Source organism: Symphodus melops, assembly GCF_947650265.1.
Source record: "Symphodus melops genome assembly, chromosome: 21".
Taxonomy (NCBI): domain Eukaryota; kingdom Metazoa; phylum Chordata; class Actinopteri; order Labriformes; family Labridae; genus Symphodus; species Symphodus melops.
In genome coordinates this window covers 11,787,486-11,805,911 of record NC_136711.1, presented here as the reverse complement: position 1 = coordinate 11,805,911, position 18,426 = coordinate 11,787,486, and the positions used below count along the sequence as shown (strand labels likewise).

At 42.8% G+C, this 18,426-nt stretch overlaps 1 protein-coding gene across 1 annotated transcript in view; it reads right to left on the bottom strand.

Annotated features, from left to right (window-relative positions):
* The window catches only part of atrnl1b (attractin-like 1b), a 64,735-nt gene extending 50,021 nt beyond the window's left edge, over positions 1-14,714 (bottom strand). The window contains 17 exon segments of the mRNA XM_079333902.1: positions 590-781; positions 881-1,094; positions 2,942-3,129; positions 4,161-4,293; positions 4,473-4,591; positions 4,705-4,919; positions 5,039-5,123; positions 5,278-5,432; positions 5,530-5,713; positions 6,329-6,584; positions 6,878-6,965; positions 7,441-7,615; positions 8,319-8,527; positions 8,935-9,063; positions 9,260-9,373; positions 10,473-10,556; positions 13,566-14,714. Coding sequence (XP_079190028.1) covers positions 590-781; positions 881-1,094; positions 2,942-3,129; positions 4,161-4,293; positions 4,473-4,591; positions 4,705-4,919; positions 5,039-5,123; positions 5,278-5,432; positions 5,530-5,713; positions 6,329-6,584; positions 6,878-6,965; positions 7,441-7,615; positions 8,319-8,527; positions 8,935-9,063; positions 9,260-9,373; positions 10,473-10,556; positions 13,566-13,816 — 2,791 coding nt within the window. The 5' untranslated portion in view covers positions 13,817-14,714.
* Between the last annotated feature and the right edge of the window lie 3,712 nt (positions 14,715-18,426).

The following is an 18,426-nucleotide window of genomic DNA, read 5'->3' as shown; positions in this document are numbered from 1 at the left end:
GTGTGTGTGTGTGTGTGTGTGTGTGTGTGTGTGTGTGTGTGTGTGTGTGTGTGTGTGTGCGCACGCATCATCACCCTCACTGCTCTGCTTATTCTCACTTATTATCTGCTCGGAGAGGACACGCCTGTGTGATCTTTGAGTGTTTCATGTCTGTTTTAGAGACTACCTTCGGCTTGTTTCGGAGTCATCTCATTAGTTCAACATTTCTTGATTCAAACATATGAAATAAATAAAAATGCTGCGAAAACACAGACACTTATCCCCGATGAGTTTTTTTGTCATTACGGCGTGTTTTGTAGTCTTGTTTGTAAAAGTTCCTTGATCTCCGAGAAGTTTTTGAACCCTCATCAGCAGCCCGGTCAGCAGGGAAATCTAACAGTCGAGTCAACGAGATGTAAGAGTAATTGACTGTTACAGACAACAACACCTTCGTAAGCCAATCGCAGGGAACTAATACTGTTTTGCCCACGACACAAAACAGCTTGCACTTTCTAAGCCTCCCTTACCCTCAGCGATTAGTATTGACTCAATCTGTGAGCACTCAGCTCCAGAATATAAACAAAGCAGCCTTCTTAAGATTAAGTCTTACCCAAACACTCTCCGGTCTGCCACTCCAAGCACTGGCCGTAAGGGAAAGAGATGACGTAGGCGGTGGAGTCGACGCAGCGCTGAGCACTGCCGCACCACATGCACTCCGTGGCCTGGCTGGTGCAGTTGGCACAGTTTGTGTGCAGCGAGCACGGCTTCTTACAGGAGGGACGGCTGCTCTGACTGGGGTTTCCTAAAACATGACGAAAGGAAAAGTTGAGAGCTTTTTTTTTCCCCCCAAAAAAACCAGATACGTTTATAAAGAATATGCACGGGCGTGTGCGTCTCTCACCAGTTGCTTTCTCGCAGATGAGGCCGTGGGCGGTGGCGGTGCATGGATTGGCTCTGAGGCCGGACACCTGAGGCTCCTCCAGGTACGCGCAGAAACCAGAGTCACTCGGCTCACCGGGGAGCCAGCGCAGGCTGCTGTTGGTGAAGGGCGACATGTCCTCCCAACCCCAGTATGACACATTGATTTTCCTCAGACCCACCCAGGGAGACAGCCGCTGCAGAGACAGAGCAAAATAGTTACAGAAGTCTGGAGTCTAAAAAAAAATGCAAATTCTGTTCTTCCTTTCCTGCTCCATGACAGTGTTTGAAATAAATGGCTCCTGTAATTACATCCAGGAACTAAGAACGCCATTAAAATTCTCCCAGAAATAATTTCACAGGTGTGATGAGTTAGTTGCCTTCAGGGACACGCTGCCAAACGGCCTGTCAGGAAACAAAACAAAGCTAGTTTCAGACAGACTGAATTCAAATGGTGCACTGATGAAAACAAGACGCAGAAACCTCTCAGTGCGGCCGTGGCCGGATGAGAAGGGGAGCGTTTTTGCGCAACATCTCATCATTAAAGATGAAGAGGCTTGAATTAGGATGTTGTGAAGAATTTTAGAAAAATTTGGATCGAAGAGTTGGACTTCAAAAAGACTATTTCCCATATTCTGATTGGACGTCTTCAGTTTCAGTTATATTTTGTAAAGTGTAAAATACAACAAACGTTGATTTCTGTTTATTTGTTGATGTCAGAGAGTGTGGGAAAAAAAACAACAACAAAAACTGGACAACACAAAACTTCTTGAAAGTGAAGCCAAAGCAATTAGAGCTCCCTTTACTGACTGGCTGCAGAATAAGAGATAAACCCCGCCTCCTCCATGTAAACTAACCAGACATGTGGTACATTTTTCTCAAACCCTGTTTTTGTTGACTTTTGTTCAAGTCCTCTTTTTTTTTTCTGGGAGTATCTTCTGATCAGTTATATGATGCTATTAAAAGGTGAATGATGCCATGATTGACAGCTCTCTTAACAAATGAAGCTCCTGCTGTCCTTTGAGCGCCTGATAAAGCAGAGCAAAGCCGAGCCAGTGGACCTCACTCACAATTATCTTCTTGAGAATATTCTCAAATTTGTACTGCTAGAAAGTTCCTTGTGAAAAACAAAACAAAAAAACTGAATCATCATCCGAATCATGATTTATGTGAGAACAGTTGGTGAACGAGGCGATGTTTTCCATGTCTGCTTCAAACAAACACGAGAATCTGTTCCTCTCTGTACTGTACCCTGAAGTGAAACGTACGTGTCGGTTAGCGGAAAGGGGTCTGATGTCAAAACGATGATGTTACCACAGCAGTGACTCTAACAGCCACCAGAGTGATACGCAACCTTTCCTCTTCTCGCTTGGGTGCTTTTGTTGCTTCAGCTCTGTACAACAGGAGATGGTAGAGAAGCGTCGTCCATCTTCATATACACTCCAGCAGTGAAGCTATACTTTCCCATTCTTGTTCTGGTTGGACATCTTCTGGTGTTTTCCAGCATGAATTAAGAGTAATTATGAAACTTGCAGCACATCAGAATCAGAGGGAGTCAGCATCTTTAGAATCCCTGAGTGCTTCCGATTGTTCCTCCAGACAGCAAGTCATCCGTTCTAAAACACTAGAATGATCTGTGACTGAGTGAAGGTCTAATAATTTACACAAGGTGAAAAAAATGAAAAATAGGATTATTGTGTGATTCATAAGGTGCAGCATCTCAGGCACTGACGCCTGGCTTTGTTTTTTTCAACTTGGAGCTGCATGGAAGTCGTAAACAACCCGTGGTGTTTGTGGGGCTGCCAGGAGGGAAACAATTAGATGGAAAACCAGTGGGAAGACACAAATTAGACGCGATATAAAGAGGGGCTGCAATCAGACAAAAAAGCGAGCGTAATGCCGTGAGGAAAATCAACTCGTAATTCTGCATCACTGAATTCCTTTTCCTTTCCTGACACCTGTCAATCATACCACCCTCGAATGTTCACACCTTTCTGCAACTTTGTTCAATTCCTTAAAAAAAAATATATATACACATCTCTACCTTGTCATGTTGCTGCAGCTTCTTCAGCTCCTCCAGTACAAAGTCCACTTGTTTGGAGGTGGTGAGTGAGGCGATGTTCCCGTTGAGGTTCTTGCAGTAGTGTTGGGCGTTGTCGTAACTCTCCCGGCTGGAGTTGATCCTCAGGCAGGCCTCTCCCACTTGGCTCCATCCCTCGCTGCACTGCTGGGCTGGAAGAGGTAAAAAAAAAAAAAGTGGGATCTTTAATATTAATATTAATATTCATCTGAAATCTGCCTCGCTGGTCCATGACAGAACGGTTTGCTACTTTGGACTCAAACTCATCAGCTGAGGGGAGTTGGCGGTCAGGGGGCGACAATTGTCTCACGGTTTCCTCCCTCCTTCTCCCTACTTCACACATTTCAAGTATAAACTAAAGCACGGTAAATAAGAGCATTAGTTAAACACAGCTGAAGAGAGGACGACATATTCCATTAAAGACAAGTCAGCCATGACAACAGATTAAAAGAAATCTGATTTTCTCCAAACCACAGGGGACTCTAGATTCAGGACTGTTTAGTGTGTCTTTAAGTGTGTGTGTGTTTGTGTGTGTGTGTGTGTGTGTGTTAGATGTCACACTCTTTTTGAAGACAAATAGCCCGTTATGAACCGCTTCTTCTAAAATACTATAGGTGCTCATTTGTGCATGCAGACACGTGTGTTTCATCATCACGTGTCGTGTGTGTGTGTGTGTGTGTGTGTGTGTGTGTGTGTGTGTGTGTGTGTGTGTGTGTGTGTGTGTGTGTGTGTGTGTGTGTGTGTGTGTGTGTGTGTGTGTGCATCAGGCTGAGGCTTCCTTTCAGGGCTGATAAACACACACAGACACACACACATGATTTGCAGCTCCAACTGCTGCTACTAGCCTTTAGGTGACGGGACTTCGTGAACTGAAAATGATGGATAAAGCGACAGTGCCAATTCTTCACATTCAGCCCAAAGTCAACATATATGAGAGAGCGAGAGAGAGAGAGAGAGAGAGAGAGTGTAAACATGCTGTCACATCTGATGAACAACATCAGGGTGACATCTTGAAAGAACATCTATGTAAATACCAGATGGTGTCTTTAAACTCCGACGTCCGGTACACCATGTGAGTGACTGAGTAGATCTTGAAATAAATCCATCAGGTTTGGTAATCTGACCCTAAAGCCCCAAATAAGACAGCGTGTGTTCATGTGAGGGGATCTGACACCTCTCTCACCAGGTAGAGCGTGACACTCCGACTGATTCTGGTCCCAGTGACAGTTGAGATTTAGCGAGCAGCTCTTGCAGTTTGCCAGCTTGCTGCACACCTGCTCGTTCCTCACCGGGCACTCTGTGAAGTTCTTCACGTTCTGCAAACGAGAGAAAAAAAAAAAAAAAAGAGGAGGAGAGTTGAAACGGGAACAAAAGATGATAAAGCACACGTTCAAGTTTAAATAAAGGAGGATGAATTGAAAAATGGTGAGAATCGCAGATTCAGAGCTCAACAAAAGAATAGAGGTGCTCTGACGCCCCCTGCTGGACGACTCACAGAGGTGCAGTTGCTGGAAGCCGAGATGCACTTTTTGTCGTCGCACCACTGGCACCCTTTGGTGTTGGCTGTACAGCTGGCGCAGTCTGAGAACCGATAGCACCGCTCGTCCACTGTGACTAAAAACAGATTGTGAGAGAGAATTTATTGTGAGCAGAGGGAAATTAGTTTGCAGTTCCGTAAAAAGAAGGAGGAAGTAGAAAGATATGAGAGGTTTAGATGTGTGTCTAACCAGCTTTCGGGGGGCAGAAAGAGGCAGGAGTGAGGCTTTCAGTGGCCATGCTGGGTTCCCAGGGGAGACAGCGGCCACCGCTCCAGATGCAGCGGACCCCTGGACCGGCCTGCACGCAACCCGCCTCTGCCAAGAAGGCCTGGCAGCTGGGAGGTCGGTAAACAAGCACATCGTTGAGCAGCATGCCAGAGAAGCCTCCAAACACGTACATGGACCTGGCAAAAAAAAAAAAAAAGGAGAAGAGAGAATTAAAAATAGAAGAAAATAGACAGAATAAAAAAAAAAAAAAAAAGGAAGATACTGAAGATTTCATTGTCTGTTAGAAAAGACTCACCCATTGCTGACCACAGCAGAGTGACCGAAGCGGTTGACATCCCGGTGCAGGTCTGGTTTAGACAGCAGCGTCCACTCATCACAAGCTGAGGAGACAACATGCGTGTAAAGGTGAGTTTTGTTTGTCTGTGAGTTCAGAAATACCAAAAAAAACAAAAAAAAACCTGTAGCGGTACATGTTGTGTTAACAGGTTGGACTGGAGAGGTCAGCTAACCATTCAAACTGATCATGAGGCCTACCGATGTCATATGCGAGAAAGTCCGCAGAGAAACACTTGGCCCCGTTGCTGAGGGAAGTGTCGTTGTGCGTGTTGCCGCCGAAGAAGAGGAGGGTACCGCTGAGGAGCACGGCCGAGTGAAGGTACCGAGGATAGCCGCTTTCTTTTAGAATGAACCTAAAACGAGTCATGAAGGGCACAAAACCTTTAACACCCAGAGTCATTACACATGGACTAAAGAGACAAAAAAAAAAGTGTGTATGTGTTGGTTTACCATGTCCGGGTGTTAACGTCATAGCGGTAGAGATCATCCACAAGGCCGTATTTGTTGGCGGGCAGCGCCTTGTAGCCTCCGTGAACGTACACGCTTCCACTGGCGACGTCGTAGGTGCTACTGTGACCGTAACCTCCCTGCGGGACGGCTCCTTTGGTCTCAGGCACCAACCACGTGTTGGACTCTGACGAGGACACACACACACACACACACACACACACACACACACACACACACACACACACACACACACACACACACACACACACACACACACACACACACACACACACACACACACACACACACACACACACACACACACACACACACACACACACACACACACACACACACACACACACACACACACACACACACACACACACACACACACACACACACACACACACACACACACACACACACAGGAAGCTTTTAATAGACAAGGAGGAGAAAATGTCCTCAAACTATAAAACAAGCTATTCTAAATTCTGACAAAAAGAATCAGATGACAGTATCTTTTTGTGTGTTGAGGAAGCTGGACATTTCACCCTAAAAATCCTGATCACTGTGTGCACATGACATCTTCAAGGTTGTTGTTTTTTTTTTTTATTACTGCTACATGTTGCGGCTAACAGAAAAAAAAAAAAAAAAAAGACAACTTCTTCCTCGCTTCTTGTCTCCAAACTAATTATGAAAAGGAAAGGCAGGCTCCGTTTAATCCCACACTCTAAAAAGGATCAAATCATCCGAGTGTGAAATGTCACGTCGCGGGCTCTTCAATTTGCCGACTCACTCAGGTTGTACTCCTGAACGTTGCTGACGTAGCTGTAGATGGACGAGTAGCCGAAGATGACCAGCATGACGGCCTCGCCCTCCTCCGGCAGGACGCAGTGAGCCGAGTGACCCTCCACGGCGTAAATCTGAGCCTGAGGGCCCACCACGGGGTTCCTCCGCTGCCACGTCCGACTCAGCATGTTGAACGCCCACAGCTCGTCCGTCACGTTCCCCCAGCCGGCCTCCAGTTTCCCTCCGAACATAAAGATATCATCCTGAGAGGGAGAGGAAGAGATCTGATTTAGAGCGCTGCAGCTGTGTTTAAAGTCGCACGCTGAGAGGCGGGGTGTGTGCCGTAATAACAGTGAAAGGAAAGATTTAAGGGGGTGGAATCTTCATAGTTTAGAGAGCATTAAAAAGAACATTCTTCTGGTCCTTGTTTTTAGCTCTGTGTTTAAAGATACGTTTCAACAGGCAGTGTTATTAAATGACTAAAAATCCTTCCTCTTCCTCCCGTCCTTCTTGTTCCAGTCATGTGACCTGTAACCCGCAGAGGTGGTGTGTTTACCTGGTAGGCAGCGAGTGAGTGGCCGTATCTTGGCACAGGGCCGCTGTTGATGGGAACCGTGTTCCAAATGCCGCTCTCCAGGTTGTAGCTGCAGGGCAGAGCGGTAACACGTCAACCAGTATGAAAATGCAGAAACAGAAAAACACACTTTATCTACCGCCATGAAAAAACTGTGAAGACTTTTCTTCGTTTATTTTTGACCTTACGCCATCAGTTTTTTTTATTTTTTATTACCACCTGATCACCTGATCCAAAAAAAAGGAGCGTTTTGGTCCACTCAGCGATATGCGGCTATTTGAGGGATGCGTTTGATTTCGACATTGACTTTGCTTTTGTTGACAGTTTTCTTGCATCTAAACATCCAATCTGTTTCCTTTTTTTCTGTTTTTACACTTCACCCCGTGTCTGTTATTTTCTTGGCTTTGTGTGTCCTGATTACTGCGTTCAATCAGTGATTACAGACGCTATAGAAGACAAGAGCTTTCACAGCTGTACACCCAGACGAGACAGAAACAGTATTGATAAATGATCACGTTAAAAACATGAACTGATCTGCGACCCACTTGAGAATCATCTGGAAGGAGCTGTAGTTGAAGGTGTATCCGCCCACCACCCACATGACCTTCTCCTGCACCACGGCCTTATGGGAAGCTCTGGCGAGTGATGTCCCGAAGGGTTTGACGCTCGGTAGGACCCAGAAGGACTCGGTCGAAGGAACGGTTAGAGCGCAGTCTGGGCCTAAGAGAGAGGAGGAGGGAAGAACACGTCGGAGGGTTTATAATACTGAAAAATACACCGACAAAAGATCGTTTACTCAAAGTTTTAAAAAAAAAAAACGTTTTGGATTGTCAGAGGAGGTTGGGGTTCGTCTCTTTGGATTTCATGAAAGCAACATCTTCTGAATGGAGCCAAATGTCCGACTCAGTAAAACATTAAAGAAGCTCTGAAGCCTCGACACTCAAAGAGACGTCCAAATGTGAGCCTGTGTTGTACCAGGGTCTCGGTCATGGAGGAGCATGAGCTCACTAATGATTCTGTCAAGACGGATCACGTGCGACGAGTTGGCCTCGCTCCAGCTGGATGCTCATAATTGCGCACTGTCACGGGGTCTCGTAGACGTGCGTCCAGTCAGCATTGTGACAGAACACAACACAGCTGTTCACACTTGTTTGCTAACAGAGTCCTGTTTATTGCTTCCTTCGTAGTGGCCACAGGAGGAGACAAGGAGGGAGTGGCGAAAATTTTACAGCGTGTTGTTAAAAGTTTGTCGTCAGCGTTTTCAATTTCAGGGAATTAACGTCGAACATTTCTTTCTCTGAGTTTCTAATCTATTTGAAGCGGGATCGATGGACGGTATTGGCTGTTTAAAAAAAAAAAAAAGCAGAAAGCAAAGCGTGTTATTCCAGAGAATCCACCTGTTGGGGTTTTGATTCACGCTCACCTTGCCAGCTGTCGTTACAGACGCACAGCTTCTCCCCGGTGAGGTCGCAGTATCCGTGGTCGGGGCTGCCGCAGTTGTTCCTGCAGTACGGGATGTCACAGGCCTCCCCCTTCCAGTACTTGTCACATTCACAGTACACTCTGCTGGCTGCCGAGTTACCGGGCGTGCACTTCCCGTGGCCGGAGCAGTTGTTGGGACATGAGTTGACCCTGGGTATGACATGTTTTTTTTTTTTTTATTAAACCACATTGCACGACCTTTCTTAGAGGGAGACAGGCGAGTGTCGTGTAGAATTTAGCGGAGCTGAGCAGGGGTTAAAAAAAAGATGAAAACACTACTGAGGGAGTCACTGCTAATTCACTTCTTTTAGTTTTTGACCAGCAGTAAAACACTTTGTCCCCGTTTTGTTTCTGTGCTGAGACGTGGGATAAATAAACAGTGAAATAAATTGATCTTTATAAAAAAAAAAAAAAATTATACCCAACAACTAAACCTGAAAACTGGATTTAAAACAGTCGAGGGCCCAAAGGACACAGATTGCATAAATTCTTCGTGCTGACGAGCTCCACATCTCTTAGTCAGGTTGTTAATGTGGATGTTAATGGAGGTGACTTACGAGTAAAATATTTCAAATCCCGTCAGGTTATAGGCAGCGTCGCTAAAAAAGTGTAGTAGTGCGTAGCCTGACGTCGTCTCGACCTCAGGAACCGTCTCGTTCCCTCGCACTTCCAGCACGATGAGACCGCTGCAGGAAAGAAGCAGGAAATGTGTTGGAATCACTTCCTTAAAACTGTTTTTTTTTTTAAAAACACGTCAAGTTTCTGGAACAAATCCACATACACACAAATCCACACGCGTACTTTTTCTGACCTCAGATTTCTGTCACCGCAAACTTTTTTCAATTGCACGTCAAAACATGAGTATATGTGGAGATTCCTCACCTGAAAACAGCAACCAGGGGGGCAAATATTGAATCCCCGTCGTACACGTACATATGGTCCCAACTGCACTCTGTGGCAAAGTGGTTAAATCTTAGCCGAAGAACCGCATTTGGACTGCAGGAGACAAGAACGGAGGTTTAAGATCCATGCGTGAACGGTTGAAGGACTCGCATAGTAATCAGTGCAGAGCTCAGACATGGGGACTTTCTTTATCTGTGCTAATAATCATAAGTACAGGCACTTAGAGAAAAAAAAAAGTATTCAGTGAAATATATTATATCCTCATAATGTTCCATTTGTGTAAGAAAAATCCATGTTCCAGGCTCTGATCCATTAAGAAAGCATCAGAGGAAAGGGAGTGCAACTGCTTTAAGATAGCACTTGTTAAACAGTGTGCGTTTACAATCAGTGTGTGATTTTTAACTGTGCTGTATATATTATTTTCCGAAGTGTTTTATCTTTTATTGTGTTGCATTTTTGGGAACTGGAGGGGGAGAGGTGCTAGATCACTGCCCAGGTGCTCTTGAGCTAGGCACCAAGAAACCTTTATCCCCCCCCACCACTGTGGACAAAGCCTTCCATCTTACCTCAGTGCTGCTTCTGTTCCTGTCCTGTACGTTTGTAACTTGCCTGCTCTGACGAAAACGGCACACCTTGCTTTGTTCAAAAGTTCTAAAGTCTCCCTCGCAGGGAATCTCTGCAGTGTTTCGTCAGCGTGCTGTTAAATCTCCCCGTCTGACACCTACCCTGCAGCGGCGTTTAAAGACGTTCAAAAAGTAACATGGCGTTTTCCCTGATGGTTTGCTCTTGTAGCTCTTGTAAAGAGACTGAAGTCTGTCCATGAGTACTCACAGGACCTTCTAACGTTCTGCTCACTATATTTTCAACGACACTAATCTGTGTTGCTTTCCCTTCATTTCTCTCTCCCTGTCACTCTCTCTTTCTTTCTCCATCCTTGCTTCCACCCAGTGTCTGTGGTTGCCATGACAATAAAAAGCATGATCAGGTAGTGATTCTTCCTCTCTCTGAAAGAAGGCTGGTTCAGATCGTAGACCTGGACCTTCACATGATTCCGTTTGTGCACCAACTAGGGTGCTGATCAGCTTCTTCTTCTTTTTTTTTTTTCTCTGTGCATTGTTTTCATCAGTGTGATTAAATGGAGCCGTGCGCGCTTCGGCTTCAGCAGCGCGTCGTCATTCACAGAAGCACTTACTAGCCCTCGATGAGCCAGGTGCACTTTGTTTTGTACTTGTAGTTGATTGGACCGTCTGTGAGGTATCCCGAGGGCTCCGTCAACCTGAAACAGAAGAGCAGGAAGTTACCATGTGACAAAAATATGCTTTGTCACAAAAGGAAAAGGATCTTTGTCCTTTTTTTAAGGATTAAACACACCAGCTTGATTTCTCTATTTCAACTTTCTTTAAAGCTTCGTCACATTCACTGATTTTTCAGCTTTTTTCTTTCCAGGTTTTCATCACAGCAGAAATGAGTGCTTCGAGGTAACTGATGATGAAATACGGAGAAAAATCATAAAGTTTTTCAAGGCTCTACACTTCTTTTTTTTTTTTTTTTACTTCAAAACCAGGAGAAAAGACATCAAAAGGGAAACACTTTTTTTTTTTTTTAGTACTTACAACAACTTGGTAAGAGTTGACAAATAAAAGGATGTCATTTAAAACATTTTGAAAGGAAGAAGAACATACTGTAGCTTCAAACTAGGATCATGGAAGATTCTTCTTTTCTTTTTCTTTTTTTATGTTTATTGGCAGCACAGAGTTGTGACTTTATTTTCGTTTCCTGGTTCAAAGTCGGCTCTAAATGTAGACCGACGTGTCCCACACAGTTTTCACTTCCCCAGGATGAAGAAAGAAAAAAAAAAAAAGCCAGAGGTCAGAACAAACGTTTCAACCAGCTGATCCTCTGCTGATTCGTCACTCTTTCGAGTCACATCCTGGAAACAATTTTCAACAAGTGTTCCACACAGAAAAAGAGCGTGCGTGTGTGTGTCTAACAATGTTGGTCTTCCATCACTTCTCCCACATCACAAGAAATAAAAGTGGAGCGTTTCCCACCCACCATGCCGTGTGATTACACTAAACAATCATGTCAACATGAGGAGAACAGACAGGAGACAGCGTGTGGACGCTGTGTTTTTGTTTGTTTCTTTAAGGAGGGGTCAGACGCTTCTTCAATGACAGTCTTGTGGGGATCAAAGTTAGGACAAATAATTCATAATGACAAACATCTGGTCAGTTGTTGCTGTCTCTCATATGTGGTTGAAGAGACACTGGAGTCCATTTGTTTCCTCTTTTAGGTCCTTCACATCCAAAAAGAACAGTTTGGATGGAGACCAAAAAAAAACAGAGATTTAATAAAATCTGATAAAGATCCAACGAGAAGCTTGTGAATCATCTCTCCGAGCATCTTTCGGTTCTTTGTTGTAAAAGCAGCTGGTGAAGTTGGGAGTCACGTGTGGCCGCTGGTTCCAAAGCAGCCAGAAGTGAGTTCGTGGATGATGAATTTTTCACGCTGCTCTGACAAAGATTACAACACAGTGGAACAAAAACAACAACAACAACAAAACTGATCCTTTATCTGCTTGGCTGGTTTAGGATTTCACACTCATCATAAGAGAAACCACGGCTTGTTGAATTTATCGCATCTCTTTTCAGGCAAGTTCAACTCTCACATTTTAGCAGTTTGTCCCGAAGTGACGGGAGGTTACTCCCTCCCAACGCGCCTGTTGACAGCAGATACAATAATTACTGCCATCAAAGAGCTGCTGAACCACAGAGAGCCACTCAGGTGAACTGAAAGGCCATTTAGTCGCTCCTGTCCGGATGAAAATTACAGTTATAAGGCAGTTTGACATTTCTCCTTCACTGCTGATTCTTTTTCCATGTCGTGGCGTGTACCTGTGCCCGTCATCACGGCTTATTCTTCCAATGAAGGCACAAAAGATTTTCGCTCTATACCGCTGTGTGAGCTGCAGCAGAAATGCAAAAAAAAGAAAAGAAAAATCAATCAGTTGAACAGGCGTCCTCGCAGCCACCGGAGGCTACTTTCTCTGGCGATATAAGGAAACCTATTTGTCTGACAGTCATTTCCTCGCCCCCTTCTGACACCCATGCAGCTGCAAACACTTTCATCTATTGTTGAGGAGAAACAGAACGAAATCATGTGGAGAGGATCAATACGTGTGATGTTGATTTCTACGTGCTAATATCTCCCGGTGAACACAGCAAAACGAAGCACAACAACAGAAGAGTAATGGGGAAGGTGTCACTCAATCTTATCTAATCTCCCACTTTTGATTGTTAACCTGAACAGCAGCAGGCTACTTGACAGCCATTCCTTCAGTTCATACTTTTAAACAATAAATGATTAAACAAGGAAACAACCGCTCGATTAAATCGATGATCAAATTAATTAGCCGGACAGAGCTGCAATGAGGACGATAGCCTCTGTGCTTTTGGAAGCTGCAGAACCTCTTCACAACATCGCCAACTGATTCTGAAACCACCTTCTGTGCAGCGGTGACTTTAGAAACATGACAAACACTTTTCACATTGTACACTCCAGTACACCACCACCCACTACAACTTCAAGAATAAATATTGAGTAGAAGAAGCTTCTAAAAACTATATATATCATGGTAGAAGTGCTGTATTGGGTTGCACAGGTGGACATGATGTGATAGGTTGATATCGGCCCTGTGTCATAATGAACTCGTACAACAGTCAGAAAACCAGTGTCAACTTTGGGTTTCCTTTAACCGCAGCTGTGTTTGACGCTGGTTTCCTTTACACTCGTTTCCATTCACATATTACGTTTCTAATGAAGCAACTCCTGGTCTCTAGAGATCAACAGGCCTGTTGGCTGCTTTACTTATTGAAAAAACAAAGTGCTCGTAACTGAACATCAACCAAAGCATTTAAAAGAAGGCTTTTTTCTTTCTTTCAAATGGTGTCATTGAATGCAAAGCAATCTCACAAGGATGCGATTGACGCCTGCCAATCATTTCTACAGGCACTATTACAAAGATGGCGACTTTTACTGTTTACTCTTGTATTTGCATTTGAAATACAAGGAAATCGAGTTTGACAGAAATCCACTCTGTAGCATTTTACAGTGTGTACACAGATCCATAAAGGGACACGAAGAGAGTCGTGTTAAGAAAAGGAGATGTGCTCATTTTCAATGTGATAAAAAAATAATCATCGGAGAAGCATTTCAAAACTGAAAAAAAAAAAAAAAAGACAGTGTTTTACAGCTTATAAATAAAAGATGTTTCTTGTCTACTTACTTGAACCTCCCCTGGCAGTGCTGACACTGGTCTCCCACCCATCCTCGGTCACAGATACAGGATCCATTGACACATTTTCCAGAGAGACAATTCTTCTCGCACGGTTTGGCCGGAGAGGCATGAGTGAACAGGACGAAGTGAAACAAAACGTAGACCACCAAATATTTGTTGAGACCCCGCATATTGCTTTGGGTGGCTGGTCTGGGTCCGAAAAGAAACTGTTTTGTCCGGCATATCCCCCCAGGATCCATTTTTTTTTTTTTTTTGCTCCAGGGTCGACCAAGCTGAGAGAAGCACCGGGGCCTTTTAGGTCTGCTTAGGGAGAAAACCTCGGCTACTCAGGCAGTTTATTTTTATTCTTATAACAAAGAAGTCCTGCATATTCGAGCCCACTGCATACTCAAATGAAGGCTTAGCTACTGCCTGCTTACAAAGCTTTGTACAAAATGGCTAAGAAAATACCCAGTTGGCTAGGTGGTGTTAAAAAAGCTGCTTGTTTAACCGCATGCATAGATTTGTAGTGGGAGTGAATTATCTGCCTCTTGTTGGATAAAGAAGCTCAACATTAAAGCTATTTATAGTTGACTCGTTTAATACTGTAACTGTTTACTAGCTCGTGTAGCTTATGTGCAGTTTGGCCCTCTGCTTGGTAATGTAACGTTACTGCATTGATTCAAGACTACTCTCCTCAAAATGCCACTTCAGCAGCCATTTTAACGCGTAAACAAACCTTTAAAACTGAAAAAGGAATGTATCATTGGATGTTGCAATTGTACTTCCACGCAGTGCTACAATGTCGCTGTATGTCGCGCGCGGAGGAACAAAGGCTTTGTGGTGTTTGCAGCCCCGGACCAGCGCGAGAGCTGCCGCAGTCAACATGGATGTGGGGTGATGTGGGAACTGGAAGGGCTATTCTCGCCAACTGGGGGGCTATCTAAGCAGACACTTTGGTTGGTCCTACTGGTTAATTCCCGCAGAAATTCAAACAGCTTCAAACGTAGACTCATCCGGCAGCAGTGTGTAGTGGCGTCTCCTCATATTCCAATGTGAAAGAAAGATCCTCTGTGACTCTCAAAACACAGCAAAATCCAGGGCGATGGATTTGAGAGCGCAGCGACACTCCACAGTTCCTCAGGTTGGACAAAACTAAACACACGCTGCGCATGCGTACTGGAGAAGGTTTCGATTTAAAGGTACAGTGTCACAATAAAAACCCATTAAACTATAATGCGGCACTCAAACTTGGATGTTTAATGAATTTTACCCTGCACATAAATAATTTACGATACGAAACATCATCTTATGTTTTATAGTTTATGTTTTAACTTCTGCGCAAATTAGGATCTTACATTAAATTAAAAGGTTGAATTTAAATATTTACTTAAAAAAACAAGCTATTGACTTCGTCAACTTTTCTCAGAAGTAAACTAAATATTATTAGCACTATGGACAACTTGGTTTTCTTAACACAAGTTTACAATCCTTTTTTATCTAAACATCAACTATTTCCCATATAGGCTACTCCTAGTTTACAGGTGTGAAAACATTTAGAAATGTTATAAAAACAAAAAAAAACAGGCTAAAGATTGGCAATTCTTCCCATCAACTATTAAATTGCACTTATGAGGCTTTTCAGTGTGGTCTTATAGCTGGCTTATGGCTCATGGAAGCTGTTGCTTGGTTGTAGAATTGGTATTCTCTCAAGTTTGGAGGTTTGATCCCCAGCGCGTGCAGTCATGTGTTGAAGTGTCCTTGGGCAAGACAGTGAACCCCAAATTGCTCCTGCAGCTGGATCAGCTGTGTGGGAGTGTGTATGAATGGGATAAGTGAATACTGATGGACACTTTACATAGCAGCCTCTGCCATTAGTGTGCGGATTTGGTGTGAATGGGTAAATGGGATGTGCAGTGGAAAACGCCCTTTAAGTAGTCAGAAGACAAGAAAACCTCTTTACAAGCTCAATTCTAATGAAGAGAAATCTGGACGTGTGTGTCTTTCCATGTAGAGTCATTTAATTGCAGGTGGAGTGCAGCATTTTTTTTTTTTTTTTTATTGTTCTAAAATAATTCGTAATACATTGTGCAAAACGTTTTTAATACAATTCTGGAACAAGGTAAATGCACAATTCTTAATCTGTGTTTTTATTTATCACTTACACTTATTTGTTTGATCCAAATTTAAAAAGCTTAATTTGTGTGGCGCTGTCCTCAGATTTGGATTTACACCAGCAGATGGCGATAACGCACAGCAACATCAAGGGATGGCTCTACAGATGTAGGGCAGTTGGAAGACAGAAAAACAGGAGATTCCGCTTAAAGTTCAGTGACCCAGTAAAATAAAGATGTGACCTTACATGCAAAATGTCAATGACCCTGAGAGTGAAACAGCGAGAATGTAACCATTATTATTGTATTACATTGTAAGTTAGTTTGTCAAACAGTGGCGTATTCCCAACAAAAGGGATGTGACGAGAGTTGCTGGTTCATCCTATAGGCTACAGGCAAAAATAATGAAGAACACAATTAAGATTCAAATGTTTTTATGAATAGCAGTGATATAGCAGTGTATATCAACAGGAAATTATTCTTTATTGAAGTTAATGAAATAGCTGTTATATTTTTCAATCAGCAAAACATATTTAAAGTAAAGTCTTGATACAAGGATTTTGATAAAATAACCAAAAGACAGTTCATGCAAGTCACATACTATTAAAGTAATGTGTATTTTTTATAGTGGTTTTTACTGTCTATATTCCAAATCTATAACTGAATTAGTTTTCATGTTATCTACTAAATTTAGCTTCAACTTTGTGTATATAAATCTATCTTTCTAAATACCTGTTCACTGCAACATAACCCCACACAATGTTCCCTGAAAACTAAACCTCCTTGAGAGATGACATTTAAACTGTCACAAAACGTCTGCCCTCCACATTTTCTGAACACAGCACATGAGTCATGCACTTACACTTTGAAGAACCACTGTTTATTTTCCAAAGAGGTTACCATGAACCTGATCACATATGAACTAAGAACAATATTATCGCACCATGACTTAACACTCGGATTAATCTGTGGGAGAGCCTCTCTGCGTTTAGTCAGGTGCACACACCTCAGGGAAACAAGCACCATCTTTACAAGGTGTAGGGTGTCTGAAGCCAGCGCCCTCTGAATTCTTGGTCTAAATGTTCTTATAACAACACAGAGGTGCAGTGGAGTCGCTGGATACAACTTTCTTTGGAAATTCCCGGACGTAAAAGTAAGAGGGGGCACATGGTTAAGGCTAGATTAGATAGAAATACCTCATACATTGGTGGGGGGGGAGGGGTCTCTTTTCAGAGCTACATTGTGTGTCTGTATGTATGTGTGCAAACATGGCAGAGGCCCCTGAATCATAAAGGGTCCAGTGCTAATTTGGAGCTAAGTTGGTGACCATTGACCGATGATTCACAGCTGAGGAATGCTTTTTGTGCTCCAATCAGAAGAAAAAAAGCAGAAAATCCCAGTCTAGCATTGCACCTTTGACCCAAAAAAATTATTATTGTAAAGTTGAAGTTTCTTTTTGACCCCCTTTGCAATAGGTTGTACACATACACAAACATGTTGAACCTAAATCACATGACTTTGATTCTTGAAGACCTGAAACCACTGTACAGTCAGGGGCTTCCAAAAGTCTGCTGCACAAAAGCAATTCCCCTGCTGGATTAACAGGACACTTTTTGGTTGCGAAAAAAGGAAGAGAGGAGAGAAAAGCCAGACCACCCTGGTTTTCAATTCATGCTGAGCCATCATGCCTGACTAACATTCACACTTTCCCTATTTGTACTTGGCTAAGTGTTGACGTTACCTGCTGTTTCTTAACAGACCTGTTGTGAGGTGAAGTCCAAGGGTGGGAATTGCAGGGTGACTCATAATATGATCTTGTATTGATTTGATTCTACAAGAAAAGACACAACATAATAAAATATAAATATGACATGATATGATATAATACAATAGCCCATGATCATGATAATATCCCGCAATAGCGAATCCAAAAATATAAAACTATCATTACATGATACATCCTAATGCGTATGTGTGGAATGCATAAACTTAAGAATATGCAATCCCCCCCCAATAAAAAGTCTAGGGTTCATGTATTTAATCACATTAACTTCCAATCCCATTACTGTTATTCTTTTTATCACCAAAATGATCATAAAGTAGTCCTGCAGTGAGTCAAATTGTCAAGGAACTCTGTTTACAGTACAGAATGGTACCTAAATGAAAACTTGATATTTGGCACTAGCAATTGGATAGTTGGATAATTGAATTGGATAGTATCGCCTGACCTGAGTCAGAATGGTGATACAGTATTGCAGTATCTACATTTTGTCTAGCCCTAGGCGAATCCTGCAACAAGAGTCAGAAAAAATGATGCAGGGTCAATACTGAATAATAATTGCACAATAAAGTTGTTCTAAAAAGAAGGGTTTTTTTTTTTTTTTCCAAAAACAGCAGAAAATGAAATAGAAAAATGTCTACAGAAGTTCATTATACTGTAGACTCTGAGACACTCACGTAAATCAAGGCTAATTTACAAGTTTATATAGCATGGACTTTCAGATTATGTCAACTGACACTAGTGATATCACATAATTATTCTTTTTGAAAATGAAACCTTCCATATTTGGTTGCTGAATAACCACTTCAGCGAACACACAGTCAGGTTGTGCAAATTTGTTCAAAATTTAAGTCAGGTCAACACAGGACCACATTTTTTTGGTCAAAATTTGAGTCAGATGGCTGTTTATTAAAAAAAAATCAAAAATTTGAGACAAGTACACACTTTTCAAAATTTGATGTGGTTGATTTGCTGA